The following is a 16,010-nucleotide window of genomic DNA, read 5'->3' on the forward strand; positions in this document are numbered from 1 at the left end:
TTTTATAGCATTACTATCATATTATTGCTGCCTTTTGTTGTGCATGGATTGTGGTAATAACTCAATCTTTTCAATTGGTTGAAAATTACCAAACTTTCTTACATAATTTTGTAATCATGCTACCATTTAGTAGGAATGTTTTATTTTTAAAAATCATGACAAAAACAGTATATATAAAATTCACAATTTTACCCCAGAGTAAAAGTGATTTCTTTGTGATAAATTTATGTTTCTTACAAGGACATTTTAAGTGATGAATCGATGGTGGATGGGCAGGCGATCAGGCTTGAATAGTTGCTTGTTTACCAGATTGCCAATGTAATCTGCTCTGGAAACATTTCTTGCAAGAAATATCCAGTTAGGCTATCAGATAGATACAGAGTATTGTAATCTTTTTTGCTCCTGGCAGGGCTGGCAAGACTCTTGTTCCCACCAAAGTAATGTCCATCTCACATGAAGAGGACATGTGCACTCTAACCATCAGTGAGGTCACAGTTGACCAGGCTGGACAGTACACATGCACAGCAGTCAACTCTGCAGGCAAGGCCATATGTACATCAGAGGTCAGAGTACAGGGTAAGGGCTCTTTGTATGGCAAGAGATATCAGTCTTTTCCAAGGTTTCAGTTTGATGTTCCGGGAACAGTTTTAAGAAAAAATCAGCAAATTGCCAAGGAAAATGGTCTGCATGTGAATATAGATTTAAAAAAAACATTTGTTATGGTAAATGTCAATTTTATTAGTTTAAACACAATTGGGATGTTTGGAATTTATCTGTTCATTTATCGGTTCTCACTTTTCAGAGAGACCAGAGGCTCCTGAGTTTGTGCGTCCACTGGAAAAGAGAGTGGTCAAAGAGGGCAAGCAGGTCAAGATGGACTGTGCTGTGAAGGGAAAACCAACACCAGAGATCACGTGGTGAGTAAATCTTTGGGTTATGTTTTAGAATGGCAAGAGGCAGTTAACATCTCAAGGGATTTGGAGCTTAATAGAGTGTTTGGTAAATTCTTCCTTTTATCTCAGAATGGTTTTATTTTATAGACTTATTTGATAAAGTAGTGATACTCCTTCAGATAAACATGCAAAAAAGTACCATGGCTTATTGCAAAAAAAATATATATATTTATGAATACAAACACGCCACACCAGTTTGTGACTTGTTTGAATAAGTATTGGAGAGAAATGATTTCGTAGATTTTAGATGTTGAATTCAGTCCGTTTGTGCAATTCCAAAAATGTTTACAGGTTGCTCAATGATACACCCATTGAAGCTTCCAAGAGGGTTGTCCTTGACAAACGCCCCACTGATGAAGAGACTGTTCTTACTATGACAATTAATGAGGCAGTCCTGAAGGATTCTGGGACAGTGTCTGTCACTGCCGTCAACCCTGCTGGAGAAGTGAAGACATCTGCAGAATTGATTGTTGAAGGTAGGTTATATCTTTGTATTGCATTTCGTTTTATGGCTGGAGTATGGGTTGAAGGTTTTATTGTTGCTACACCACCTTTTGCACAGTTTGTAGTTGAATTTACACAAAAATGTGCGCTGACTGGCAGTGGCACTTAGTTTTAATTAGATGGTTTTAACAGACACACAAAGCATAGGTAATGCAAAGGCCAAACATGACTTTTATAAGCATTTTGTCTTATGGAAGAATTGTTTGTTTATACTTCTATTTCTTTGCCAATCTGGCTTAGACCACTTTGTGTAAGGATACATTTCACAGTCTTTTGCTTTCCTGTGATATCTTTCTCCCTTCTTAAAACATCTCCACCGTTTGATATCCAAGAAAAAGAGATGAAATGTAAGAATCTGCCATCTTAATTGATCAAGATTATTAGTGGCAGTAAATTGTTTGAGTTGGATAATGTTGGGAGGCGAGTACTGTGAAATGTTAGGGACAAGGTTTTATTGTGATAGTTGGTGCACATGCACATTTTACTGTTTGCTGATATTAGAAAATAGAATTTTCACCACTGTGAATAGGTTGTAATAGGTAGTAACCTACATTGTTGCTGACTGCTGACAGTTTCAGAACATTTTTCCACAAGTGTGTATATTGGCTATTTTGTTGCTAGACCAATTATAGGGGTTTACATTTACCAGTTTATTGTAGTTTTGAGCTTTTACTATAGTACGTAATACACTGGAGTGAAATGTTGAGATTTAGTGCTCTTTAAATCATCTAACATTCTGAATCTCTTAGATAGAGTTGTAGTATTCTGTATGTATTGTGGTCAAGGTGTCTTCAGAGCCTTGCTTAAGCTGGAAATAGTCAAACAGGCCTCGTCATAGTCAGTTTACACCATCTTACCAGCTAGGTTAAAATCCAATATGACAACTGAGAGTGACTATGCCAGACTAAGGGGGGCATTCCCAATGAAACTATTGTTCAATGTAGATCGATCTAACTCTGCAGGTACTCTTGCTGAATGCTGTCAGATTAACTGGATGACATGCCTCCTTAAGCAGCTAGGGGGTGATTAACATTGATTTTCGTTTGGTCATTCTCAAAATTAATTGAATTAGCTTCCAAAAGTCAAGCTAACATGAAAATTTATCACCCCCTAGCTGCTCAAGTAGAAATGTCATTCATTTAATCTGAATGCATTCAGCAAGAGTCCATGCAGAGTTGGATGGATCTACATAGAAAGAATTTCATAGGGAATGCGCCTATAGGTTGCTTATAATGATAAGTTTCTAAGGTCTAGTGAGGGCCACGTCATGGTGAAGGTAGTTTGACTATTTTTCAGTTTTAAAAGCAGGGTTGAGTTCTGAATGTGCCCTTAAGGCCAATTTCTAGTACAGGTGTGATGGTTTAACGTGCTAATGGACACAGGGGTAATAATTGATTTGTGCAGTTTGATAGTACATACTAATTTAAGCAAAACAAGTGTACTGGAAACAGGCTTGAGATTATGCATCTCTTAGTATCACTAGTCTTGCTCTTTCTTCACCTCTGTGTTCACTCTTTGTGCACTTTCTGTATTTATAGCTGCAGAAATTGGTGAGTAGGAAAAGTCTTTGCGCATGCTTTTTTACTAACCAATGTGCTATGATGCTGTGAAAAATTGATAATTTCAAGAGTTCCAGCAAATGAGATAAGTCTCAATATAACAATAAAAATTGCTGTTATGATGAAATATAACACTTATTAATATTTTACTCTAAAATGACAACATTAGTTGATTCAGAAATAAAAACCATCAGAAACATTTAAAGGGATAATAACTCTTCGTTTTGGCAAAAAAATGAATTTTCCTGGAGTAAATAACAATTTTCCCATACTTAATAATGGTTAATGAATCCATTTTTAGATTCAAAGATAGTCCCTGGTTTTTTTTCTAAAAAGGTTCTTTTTTTTTTATTTATAATATATTAAGAGATTATAACAGAGTATAGCCATCAATGGAGGTCATGCGGTCTAAAGACAAGTTCAGATATCAGAATAATAGCTATAACTGCAGTTTTTGTGGTACAACAGAATATATTATATTTCTATGAGTTGTTCATAATGTTTTGATTGTGAAATATAGATCTTATACAAAGAGTTATTATCCCTTTAAGTAGGTATTGTTTATTGTTCATAGTTAAGAATGCATTTCTTAACTAGAACTGATGTTTTATGTATAATTTGCTTTTGTAGATGTCTGTAAAAAGTCTGTTACAAGTGTGGGGAAATTTTCTTTAAAAATAAAAATAAGTGATGTGCAAAATCCATTCAAGTAGTCACATACTGTAACAGATTGCTTTTATGATATAAACCCTATGGTTTTTAAACTGAAGATTCTCACAACTTAAATCTCTATACATCATTTTATTTCTGCTGTATATGTACATTTATACTCATAATATATCCATAACGTTGAAATGCTAATCACTTAACATAGGAAACACCTTGCTACCAAGATGCAACATGCATATAATGTAATTTTTGTATATATGACATGTACTTTGATATGCTTCACTTGACCACCCTTCAAAGGGGCCTATTTTGACATTGTCCAGATGGACATTGGGATAACAATCAAGAGCAAACTGAATAGACAGGTGTTGCATAATTCTATGAATTCCACTTTTAATCATAAGATAACAATGGGAAACCACATAGTCTCATGCTCCTTTACCTTATAATAGTGTGCATTTGTATTATATATGCAATGACATAGCATTGGGAACCTACATGTATAAATTGAATATCGAAATTTGTTGAAGGCTTTTCATAGTGTATATTGGTTTGCAGGGTGTTTTACATTTAAGTAAGTTAACACAGTGTCTCATTATTAAAATACTTATTTATTATTTATGTACATGTATGTAGATGTTTAATGGTTTGATTTTAATTTGAGTTGTAATGTACACTTTTTTAGATGTTCATAACATATCTGTTTCATTGTTTTAACTTTGCTCGTACCAAATAGGATCACAGGTATATGTACAGGTTGATCAGCTCAATGTTTTAACACTGTTTTGTGTGTTGTATTGTGCTATTGTTGTGTACTTTTTTTAGTCATGGTGTAAAGTGAAAACTGTTGTGTAGGAGTAATATAATGTTTTGGATTGGTTTTTAAATACATTGTTATATCTGTTAAGGTTAATCTATTGATAATCAGTATTTACTCAAAGAAATCTCGCCATATTTGTGATTGTGAATCAAATGCAAATATTTGAAAGCATTATCTTTTTTATTATGATTATTATTATTCATCTAGAATTTTAGATCCATATGTATATTTTTTTCTTCTTTTAACCTTACAGTAAAGAAAGAGGCTCCTAAGATCACCAGGCAACCAGAGAATGTTGAGACATTTGAGTTTAATACAGTAACATTTGAGTGTTCAGTTACTGGCAAGCCTGAGCCTGAGGTGATATGGTAAGTTGAAGAAAAAAAAGAATACAAAAAGTTAGTGTTAGAAATTAACACTTAAATCATAAAAGATGCCTAATGAAAGGATAAGATAATTTGTAATGTTTTTTATTTTAGAAAAGCGCTAGTGGAGGAAAACCCCATTATTTTATTTTGACATGAAATGTGTTTTGAACTAATTCTCTTTCAAAATAATATTATTCATATATTTCATATCTATTAGGTTGAAAGGTAATACACAGCTAGTGGAATCTGATAGAATACATATAACTGCTGAAGAAGGCAAACATACACTGACCATGGACAAGGTTACTACTGCTGATGGAGGAATTATTAACGTAAAAGTGTCCAGTCCTGCAGGACAACAGTCTGCCACTGCAAAATTGAGAGTCACTCGTAAGTTGCCTTTTTCTGTTTTAGTAAATTGTTAATGTTATGGTTACTGTATGCGATTGAATCCTTTTTTATCAGCTTCTAATTGCTCTGGTATGAATTCTTTTTATTAGTTTCTAGCATTGTATTAATCCAGCTTTAAACATATTATAACATAATTGGAAGTTTTAAATTTTATTTTATGCATAAAACAACCAATAACTAGAAAAGCACTCAGAGAGGGCAGACCTCAACCAAGGCAGTAAAGTCTCCATCCAATGCCGTTTCACCCCTAAATTTTTGCTATTTTTGATTTTTGATTATTGATTGATTATTGATCTGGATCACCACCAAAAACTAATAATCTATTCCTTGGCCTACTTCTGACAATTCCTGAAAATTTCATCAAAATCGGACCATAACTTAGTTTTTTTATTATTGATTATTGATTGATTATTGATCCGGATCACCACCAAAAACTAATCATCTCTTCCTTGGCCCTTTTGTGACAGTTCCTGAAAATTTCATCAAAATCAGTCCATAACTTTTTGAGTTATGTTGATGACAGACAAACAAACAAACAAACAAACAGGGGTGAAAACATAACCTCCTTGGCAGAAGTAAATATTTAATGTCATGATCAAGAGTGAATTTCCAAAATGAATGACAATATATAGTAAGGAGTTCTTTTTCTTTCAGCTGTGAAACCAGCAAAGATCATTGAGAAACCAAAAGATACCACAGTGCCAGAACATGGAACAGCCAAGTTTACCAGCAAAATTACTGGCACACCAGTACCTACTGTTACTTGGTCAGTTCTGTTACAAAATCGATTATGCATGATTATAAATAATATTAACTTAAAGTGTTTGAGTTTTTTACTTGCCTTTCATATTACCATGCACCTGTTGATAATTTCCTCAAAGCAGCAAGTTCATTATTATTACATATTTTCATGCCTGTCCAGAATTTTAATCCTGCCTCTCTGTTCCAACAATTTCCTACAGTAAATAACTGGCATAATACCTTCACTTCAGGTTCCTAAATGACCAAGAACTACAGCCCAGTGAGACAATTCACACTGACTTCATTAAGAAGGATAACACTTTTACTCTCACCATTGATGACTGCATGCCAGACAAGATGGGACCAGTGAAAGTTGTGGCCAAGAACAATGGTGGCGATGTCTCAGCTGAGTGTAAGCTAACAGTGGAAGGCAGAGCGCCATCTTTTGTTCAAAAACCCATCAAGTGCACTGTCATGGAGGGCAGCACTGCTGTCTTCCGTTGCAGAATTGATGGTGAGCCCATGCCCACTGTGCAGTGGTCTAAAGGAAAATGGAAGAAGTTTACTCATGGAGGCAAAGTGAAGGTTTACCGTGATGAGGAGACTGATGAACAAGTCTTGGAGATTGAAAGTATTACCAGTAAAGATGCTGGGACATATACTGTCACACTAAAGAATGATAAGGGAGTTGAAGAGTGCTCAGCTACTCTAATTGTCACCGATGACTCAGAGGCTATGGAAGACTGGAGGGCTCAGCTCAAACATATGTAAGTAGTGTTATCGTTTGGCAATTTTCGTAGTAGCTTTCCCCAAATAATTGTTTAAGATTTACTTACTTTACCTTCTATGCATCTTGGAGCATAGGCCACTTATAAGATCCATCCATGCCTGCTCTGATTTGCCTCTGGGAGAGTGGACCTTTGATTCCATGTTCCTTTGGGGGAGTAGACCTTTGATTCTGTTTTCCTTCTGGAAAACCAGTGACCCCATAGTGAAATAGATACTCAAAATGTCTATTCTGCCAGAAATAAGATTGTTTTAATAATCTCAGAAGGGTTTTATTTTAGTTATTTTCATCCACTATGCAGTGGTGTATGTGGTGCAAGATAAAAAAAATGCTAACAGGGTTTATAAAAAAGAATGACCCAGAAATATGTTAATATGCTTCAGATCATGATAAATACACAATACATTGCTTATCACTTTTGAAGCTCAACTGAGGAAGTCACTGGTCCAGAAGTGGAGGAAATAGACTGGCAAGTCCAGCTCAAACCTACTCAATCCCCAGAAGAACAGGGTGCTGAGGACGAGGGTGTGACAGTGCCCCTTCGCCATGTCTCATCAGAGGAGAAAGAGGAAGAGGAGGAGGAGAAGGAAAAGCCAGAGGAGGTAAGTAACGTTAAAGTATTAGCTAGAACAATAAAATGGAATGTTTTAAACGTAAAATATAAAAAAAATTGTTGTACACAAAAATTTATAAATAATTTATGTCCCAAAAAGATTACAAAAAAAAAAGAATTAATATGTGTACTAGGCCATATATTTACATTGGATAAAAATAAATATTTTTAATATATTTATGTAGAAATATTTTTTGAAAATCCCAGAAATATCTGTTAGAATTAGAAATGTATTTTAATAGGTAAATATATCATATGAAAATATTACTTGTCCAGGTTGAATACAAACCTGAAGACATCACAGTTCAGCTTCCTGAGCGTGAGAAAGTGGAGTTGGAGCCAATGCCAGAGAAGGTAAAGCCAGAGAAAGCTCCCTCTGAACCAAAGGAGGAGGAGAAGGAAAAATATGAGAGGAAACCCAAAGAGGTCACAACTCAGGAAGAAGAGGCAATCACTCTAGAAATTCCTAAAGTCACGGTAATATATTAGATCTAGATTTTGGTATATTTCAACTTGAAGGTTGAAAACTTGTCATTTTTTTGCATATTTTGTTTTTTTAATTATGTTTAAGGCTAATCATATTTCACTGTTTTGCTTTTGTGCATTGTTTTTTTCTTTTTTTTTTTTTTTTTTTTTTTTTTTTTGTAATATGTAAATCTCAGCTGTTCTTTTCTCATGTAGTTAATACTTATGTGTTTTGACAATTTTAATTTTATGCCAACAATTTTTGTTTTTATTTTTCTAGGTTCTTATGTTATTATGGTATCAGTTTTATTTGTTGAATTTATGAATATTATTTTGACCTTTTACATAAAGATTATAAAAGTTTCAAATTGAGAGCCATCTTATATTTCGAAATTTTTGCTGAATTAAATGTGCTCTGTTATAGTGGGAATTCATTAAGGAACTGGAAGATGTCACTGTCAAAGAGAAGGGGGTGGCTCAGTTTGAATGTGCGGTCACAGTTCAAAATGCTGCAGTCCAGTGGTACATTGATGATAATGAGGTAGCCCCTAGCCCCAAGTTTGAAGTCCAGGTGGATGGCCAGACACACAAGTTGACCATCAGTAATGTTCGGCCACAGGACAGTGGACAGGTCACCTGCAAGTTTGGGGACCTTGTTTCCAGGGCTAACCTGGTGGTAGAAGGTAGGAGTGTAACTCTGTTTAAGTCAATGACAGTTTTTGTGTCTTTTCAATAAGCAAAGTTTGTGCAGTTTGGAAGTTGTCTTAAACATTTTACAAGGTTAATATGAATGTCCTGTGTAGTAAAATCTTGTCATCAAACAATTAATAATCCTCAGTATGTATTATGATGAATCATTGGTCTCTAAACTGCACAAATGTTTAATTTAAAGAATAAGTGAGTGATGATTAAAAAGGACCAAACAGTATTAAGCAAGATAATTGAGCTAGGATGTAGATATATGGTGGTGGTAAGTACATAAGAAATAAAGCATGCTAAAATGCATGAGGTTGATTCACAATGATTAACAGAACATTGATCATAAAAGCATGGGAATCAGGGAGTAGAATATACTTAATAATCAGGAGATTAACATAAATAACAGCTGCTTTGCTAAGGTAAGTGACATCAGAAGAACCATCATGTTTGCTCTATAAAGGAAAAATTGGCTGATTCGAGATAAAGGACAAAATTGTCATGATTCGAGAACTCAAATTTGTTTTTGTATTTTAAAGCATGCCAGTGTGCTGCCATATCATCCTTTCTTCAGAGCACAGTATAGCATGGTGTTTATTCTGATAATCTATTTAACAAAAAGACCAGATTTATGCTAGTTTGAATCATTGATGGAAAGCTTAACCATAATGCTTAATAGTTTAGAGTAATACTACTAACTGTGTTGCTTAAGCCATCTTATCAGATTTTGCTTAGTTTATTCTTTAGTAATTGATAAACCCAGCTAGCAGTTACTAACCGCTTAAAAACTACTACCTTCTGCTGTTAACTTGTTTAACATAAAAAGGCATGCTTGGTTATTCTTTGAAAGTAAAATAGTTACTTTATGACATAGAAAAAGCATAACAAAATAAGCCAGAACAAGGGGATGATAGGCGGTACATAACAGCACCAGGCAGGCAAGGTGGCGGTAGTAACTGCTCAGTCAAAATGCAGTTTGGTTGCAGCTATATAAATGTGCGGGTTTTGTTTCTTTAACCAATACCAGGTGGTGCCACTGATGAGGTTGATGGTAACGCAGCATGCTATCAGGAGCCGCTGGTGTTTGATTTAAATCTCAACACAAGTATGGACTTATGTGATTTAACATCTGGTGGCATGCCAAATAAGGATGTGGAGGTTCAAGAGCCAAATATTATTCCAGTAATAAGGGGTATAAAGGAAGATCAAGTGGCGCAGGAGCTTTCTTACATAACACGTCCACTGACAATTGAAACAAGCAGTAGAGCTGATAAGGGAAAGGCTTCTAGGGCTGCTACTGCTGCTGCTGTTGCTGCTACTACTGGTGGTGATAACCGCGAGCTAGATGTGTGTATGTCTGACTCAAGTGTAGATTTAGATAGCCCTGAGGCTGTGCGTAAAGAGGTTTTGGTGAACTCTAAAGAGTTTCAGGGTTTTTACATGTCAATGATTCCTTCCCGTACTTCCTTAGATGTGGTGGAAGAACTTTCCCATGAAGAGGATGATACAGAATCCAAGAAAACACCCAGCATTGGTGGTGGTGATGACAGCAACACTGATCTCACCAGTGATGATGATTTTGATGATTCCAAAAGCTTTGAAGATGATGTGCCAGATATGGATGATGATGAAAGGCGACCCAGTGCTCTAGAACATTACTATGAGCACATTGTTCCTAGTCAATCTCCAGAAAATTACTATGAAAGGCTTAGACCTTATGGAAGAACAACTTCAGAACTCTCAACCACATCTGCTGATTATGAGATCTATGATTGTGCACAAGAAGTATTTGTGTATGATGATTTAAAAGATAAACAGTTAGACTGGGAAGATGGAGATGAAAGGCAGCATAGAGGAAGTAGAGCAAGCTCTGAATCTGATGCTGAACCTCTTGGTGAGCCACAGCTTCCAGACTATGACTCAGCAGAATCGTCTGACAGTGACCTAGAAACCAGTGCTGCATCCATGGCAACAGTGGTGGAGAAAGAACCAGTGCAATCACCAGAAACAGACCTATCTGCTGGGGTCCTTATCATACACGAAGTCTCCAGACAACAGGTGTCACCACAAATGATGCGTTCTGAGTTTAACATCAGTAGTGTGACCCAGGAATCTAGGGAGGCCAAAGCAATGAGTTTTGAAGGGTTAGTACCTCTTGTCCATGTCCACCTACAGAAAGAAGCAGCTATGCAGGTTCAAAGTGATGATGCCAATGATGGATGTTCTGAGGTTAACCATGAAGAGGAAATTCAAGACAATGAAGCACTAGATAATTCCCAACCTGATGAACAACCAAGTCTACAGATTCAAACTGAATCAATCTTTGTTCCTCCAACTCTAGATTCTACTAATCGACCACGTCAGCTGGGTCCAATTCGAGTCATTGGACATTCACCAGAAGTTGTGGTTATGAACACTTCTCCAACTAAAGAAAAACTGTTTCCACTGAAAGACATTATTGGAGCAGCTCTACAACATAAAGCTGCTGATGATAAAGGTTCCTTAAAAGAGACTGAGAAAATGAACTTGCCCCAGCGTCAGGAAACTGCTGAATCAGATGGCAGTGAGTCTAGTGGAACATCTGCAGATACAGTGAAAGAAGGAAAGTCATGGCCCATGCAGGCAGATACATATACTGAAGAGACACTTTCATTTGATATTCATGAATATGGGCGTCATAGAAAAAATACAACCTTATCTTCTTCACCTTGGCTTGATGTTACAACACAAGGGCCAGTGGAAGAGGAGGAGGAAGAGATTGTGGAGGAGGAGATCAAAGTCACTTACACCCAAAGAAAACATTCTCCCATCAAACCTCTATCACCTGTTTCAAGGGGAGAAAATAAACACAAAGACAAACAAACTTTGTGGAAAGAAAACAATATTCTCCACACATCTACAGATGACAATTCTCAATACAAACATGGTACCACAAGTGGTCTAGATAAAAGTCATGAAACAGTCTTGGAAACCAGTGCAAGTGTGAGGAGAAATGAGCTCTCTATTGCATTGAATGAAGTGAATTTACCTTCAGCTGAATCAGATGATCCATTAGCTATATTAGAGATGATGGAGGATGAATCTACTGTGGTAACCATCGATAACAGAGGAATCTCAGTCAGATTGTCAGACAAAGAATCAAAGGTGGAATTTCATGAGGAAAGTTCCTCATCAAATTATCAGCAAGATACCCTGGAGTTAACTATAAGAAAACAGGAGCCGTCACCAGGAAAAAGCTATGACACCAATTTCACTGTGATTACTGTACCAGATGGGAAAGGTTTGAGGGCTGGGAGGGTGAAAAAAAGTGGTGCTGTTTCTCAACCACCCATGTTTGAAATTGATGATGATGTTAAGGAAAATGTAGTTGATTCAGAGTCTGAGTCTGACTCCTCTTCCTCTTGTGGTAGTTATGAGGCTGAACCTTCTTTTACAATTCAACGTAAAATTGAGAAGATAACGGAGGAAGATGAGGAAGAACAAGAAAGGGACCTTGTAGAAGAATGTGATGATCAGCTGAAAGAACACATTAGTATGAAACACTTCAGACCTATTGAATCTACAGGTCAAACTCAACAGCAACAGGAAAGGGATGAAAAAGTAAGTCCTGATGCTTTAATCCCGGTGCAGGAACCTGTCACTATTGGCTCAGATGAAATGTCTGCTGAAGAGTTATCTCTTCTACAGAAGATAGCACCACATTCCAAAGACTCCACTTCCAACACACAATCCCCAATTAGTCGAAAGTCACCCAGACAGCCAGCCAGAGTTAAGGTCTTCAAGGCTAGAAAGCAACTGAAAGACGTTTTAAAAATGTTTGAGGAAGAGGAAGCCAAAAATAAAGGTGCTCTGTCAGGCCATGTTTCAGCAGACACGTCAGATGTTGGGACTGAGGGTGAACCAGAACTTAAACCAGTTGCATTCCTGCAGTCAAGAGAGACTCTGTCTCAGCAAACAGTAGAAAACCCTGACCCAGGGGAATGGGACTTTCCTGATGAAATGGCACAGAGACCAAATGATGTGCATAATGGATTGACATGCTCAAATGAAACAACTGAACAAATGGAGACTCCTCAGCTTAACTTTGCTGAAGAAATAGATAATGATTTTGACTTTTTAGATGAGTCCAATTTACAAACTAGTAGAACAGATAGAAAAGACAGAGTTCAGTCATGGGTAAATGAAGTGGCTGATGCACTGTCTGACTTGGACTCTCATGAGAGCCATAGTAAAGATACTGTGAGCAATGACAGAGATGGTGTAGAGAATTCAAATATCACTACCTTCTCTGACAATTCAAACTGCAATGGTGGAACAGAGAGTAGTGACTTAAGAAACAGGAAGAACAATCATGGTAATGACAGCACAGGGAGCGATAAATCGAGGACAAATGTGACGAATCAGAATGACAAGCCACTTACTGATTTGAGTTCAAATCAGTTGAGGGACACTCCATTAGTTAGTACAAGTCCACATTTACTGTTATATGATCAGCAGGAAACCATCTTATGACTAGCACAGAATGTTGTATGTTTGTGTTTGTGCATTTACCTTTTGATACTCATGTACACAAGTTAATTGGTAATGATATTCAAGTGCACTGAATTTCATATACTAGTAGTATTCTAGTGTTTTAAATTTTGTATGTCATTATTATGATGCTCTTAGTTATACTTTCAGCAAAATAGATTAAGTATGGAGATTCTGCTTGTTATCATCTGTACGTACTTAGCATACAACAATAAGATATAGGGACCAAAATTTAATTATATATTTGTTAAGATATTTAAACTAGTACGAAATGCTGTTTAAATTCATTCCATTTTAAATGATATATTTCTACGAAGAGATTTCCATTCTTCGGGACCATTTTGTTATTTGCAATAAAGAGTTCAGGACTTTTTATACTTGTATAAATAAAGCTTATTCATTTACTCAAAAATAAAAATATTTCATTACTTTAAAATAAAGGAATATAAACAAATAAGCTGTTTTTATTTCATGTTCAATGGGGTATTACAGAATGATGAATTTTGAAGTTTTTGTGTTCATTTAAATAGTATGATGCATACAGCATGTGCATGTTTTTCATGAAGTTATAAGAATTTGCATTTCTCTATCCCTGCATTTGATATTCTTAATAGAGTAGTCTAGCTTACTAAGAGTTTTGATGAAACCATTTCTGTCACACACCCCCTATCAGCTCGCCTGTTTTGTAGAATTTAGCTGTTTGGACTGATCTTTTCTCTTTTCTTATAACACAATTTACAATTACTTGATATGAAATAAAGATCAAAAGACATGAGTTAAGAAGGCAATGATTTTTTTTTTTTTTTTTTTGTCAAGAACTGACTTTAAATTTTGCTGTCTGCTCTAAGCTCTAAGCACTGCATTTGAAAATGAAAATGATATAGTTTAAACTGATAAATCTCAAGGTAAGATAACACCTTACACATATTTCATAAGCAAAAGTCATTGTGACAAAGTAGATTGAATACAAAAGGCAGACATCATTATATTAGCCTGGTTTTTCTGATAACTTTTCAAAACTCCTGACCTTAATATATCTTACAGAGTAAACACCTGAAATTTCGGTGAAAAGAATTTTTTGTAAAAATTAAAAATATGCATTTTAATCGTTTACTATAATTCAGAACGATTACTTTTATTCAAGCACTATTCGTTTGGATTTACAATTTGTCATTTATATAAAAGCAAGAATGTAAGTGAAACTCATAAGAAATGTCAAACAAAAGATATTTGAGTTAGCAGGTGAAAGATTTATTTTAAGGGAAATTTGGAAAGACTATTAAATGGCTTTCTCTGATTTTTTTCTTTTGGCCTTAACTCTTGCATACAATTCCTTTTTGTCATTGTTTGAAATCATAGGCTATTGTTAATCGTTAACAATCCACTTTCTTCAATCACTGAAACTTGTAGCAGATCCAATGCACCAATAGTGTGTACTAACCCAAGTATTCCCAATTTTCAATCTAGTTTGGTCATAGTAAACCATCAATTTCATAAACCTTCATCCCAATTTATTAAATACATCTTTATGATATTATATTGTAAACTGAAGTTAACAACCCTTCAATTAAGCAACTATTTATAAACATCATATAGTCATGAGAAGTGCCAACAGAAATTGGTTTCGATAATAAAATATTGAATTGAGAGGTATGATGATTTAAATAATCTAAATTGAATTAGAAAACAAGAATACTTACTGCCTCAGTAGTGAACTAGTTGAAAGGACTTTGTTGTATCAAGTTGCTAATTTCAAGACTTATTTTACTATTATAAAGCATCTGTAGCCATTGTTCCATTATCTATTCCCCCAATGTCCTAGAATGGCAAAAGTTTAAATGTTTATGGTTCTAATGAAAACAGCCGTATGACCCATATCTTTTTAGCCTTGGGATTATTCAACACCTTTATTGCTGACCAGATCACATTGGTTTTTTAACCATGCCTGTTTCAACATTTTTCTTATTTCACTATTTCTTTTAAAAAAACAGCAAATTTTACCAATATTCAAAACAAACAAGACGTGCATTATCACAAACTAAGTTACAAACAGAACTTCAATATTTAGAGAAGAAAAAGAAAGTAGTAAGATTGTGTTACTGTCAGCACAACTGTCACAATTCTCACCACAACACAATTATACCATTGGTTTTAGATCCAAAGTTGGTCAGCTTCTTCACTGTCAAATTTCCTTATGTTAAAATGAAGAAATTGGCACACTGTGGATCTGATTCTTGGGGTAATGATAGTTTCATAATGCATCTTGATGTTGCACTGTTCCCATTGCAATAAACTTCAGTGGTAGAATGTCACTAGTGTGTTCTAACCCCTATCTTCTGCAAACAGTGTGATCACAGGAGGCAGTTTATAGAGCTATAGATGATCAGTATCTAGACAAGGTGAGTTTCATGATGAAATATCCATTTGAATCCCATTTGACATACTCTTTCCACCCCCTACCCCCACCCCAACATCAATAAACTGCATATAGATTTATTTTTAAGTGATAACAACTGTTTATTTTGGCCAAAAAATGAATTTGCGTGGTGTAAAGGACAATTTTTCCAAACTTACCAATGGTAAATGAATCCATTCCTACATTCAAACTAAGTAAGTCCCTGTTTTTTTTTTTTTTTTTTTTTAATATAATCTCTTAAGAGATCATTACAGAGTGTAGCCAACTATGGAGGTCATGTGATGTGATAGCAAACACAAATTCCAAAATAATTGTGTTAACTGCATTTTGGTGGTAAAATAGAATTTATAATATTTCTATGAGTTGTTTACAATGTATTTATTGTGAAATATGGATATCTTACGAATGGTTCTTATCCCTTTCAAGTGACCTTAAAAGGAACTAATAAATTGATATTTGTGGGAGAATGAAAATATAT

At 35.3% G+C, this 16,010-nt stretch overlaps 1 protein-coding gene across 1 annotated transcript in view; it reads left to right on the forward strand.

Moving 5' to 3' along the window:
- Window positions 1-16,010, forward strand: part of LOC106161264 (uncharacterized) — a 298,900-nt gene that overhangs the window by 159,091 nt on the left and 123,799 nt on the right. The window contains exons 134-143 of the mRNA XM_087004995.1: window positions 410-576; window positions 803-917; window positions 1,245-1,429; window positions 4,759-4,873; window positions 5,091-5,263; window positions 5,939-6,050; window positions 6,277-6,792; window positions 7,237-7,414; window positions 7,702-7,902; window positions 8,315-8,573. Of these exons, the coding sequence (XP_086861121.1) occupies window positions 410-576; window positions 803-917; window positions 1,245-1,429; window positions 4,759-4,873; window positions 5,091-5,263; window positions 5,939-6,050; window positions 6,277-6,792; window positions 7,237-7,414; window positions 7,702-7,902; window positions 8,315-8,573 (2,021 nt within the window). The remainder of the gene's footprint in view (window positions 1-409; window positions 577-802; window positions 918-1,244; window positions 1,430-4,758; window positions 4,874-5,090; window positions 5,264-5,938; window positions 6,051-6,276; window positions 6,793-7,236; window positions 7,415-7,701; window positions 7,903-8,314; window positions 8,574-16,010) is intronic.

This window comes from Lingula anatina, chromosome 2, assembly GCF_051362555.1.
Source record: "Lingula anatina isolate TDL-2025a chromosome 2, LinAna3.0, whole genome shotgun sequence".
NCBI classification, from domain to species: Eukaryota; Metazoa; Brachiopoda; class Lingulata; order Lingulida; family Lingulidae; genus Lingula; species Lingula anatina.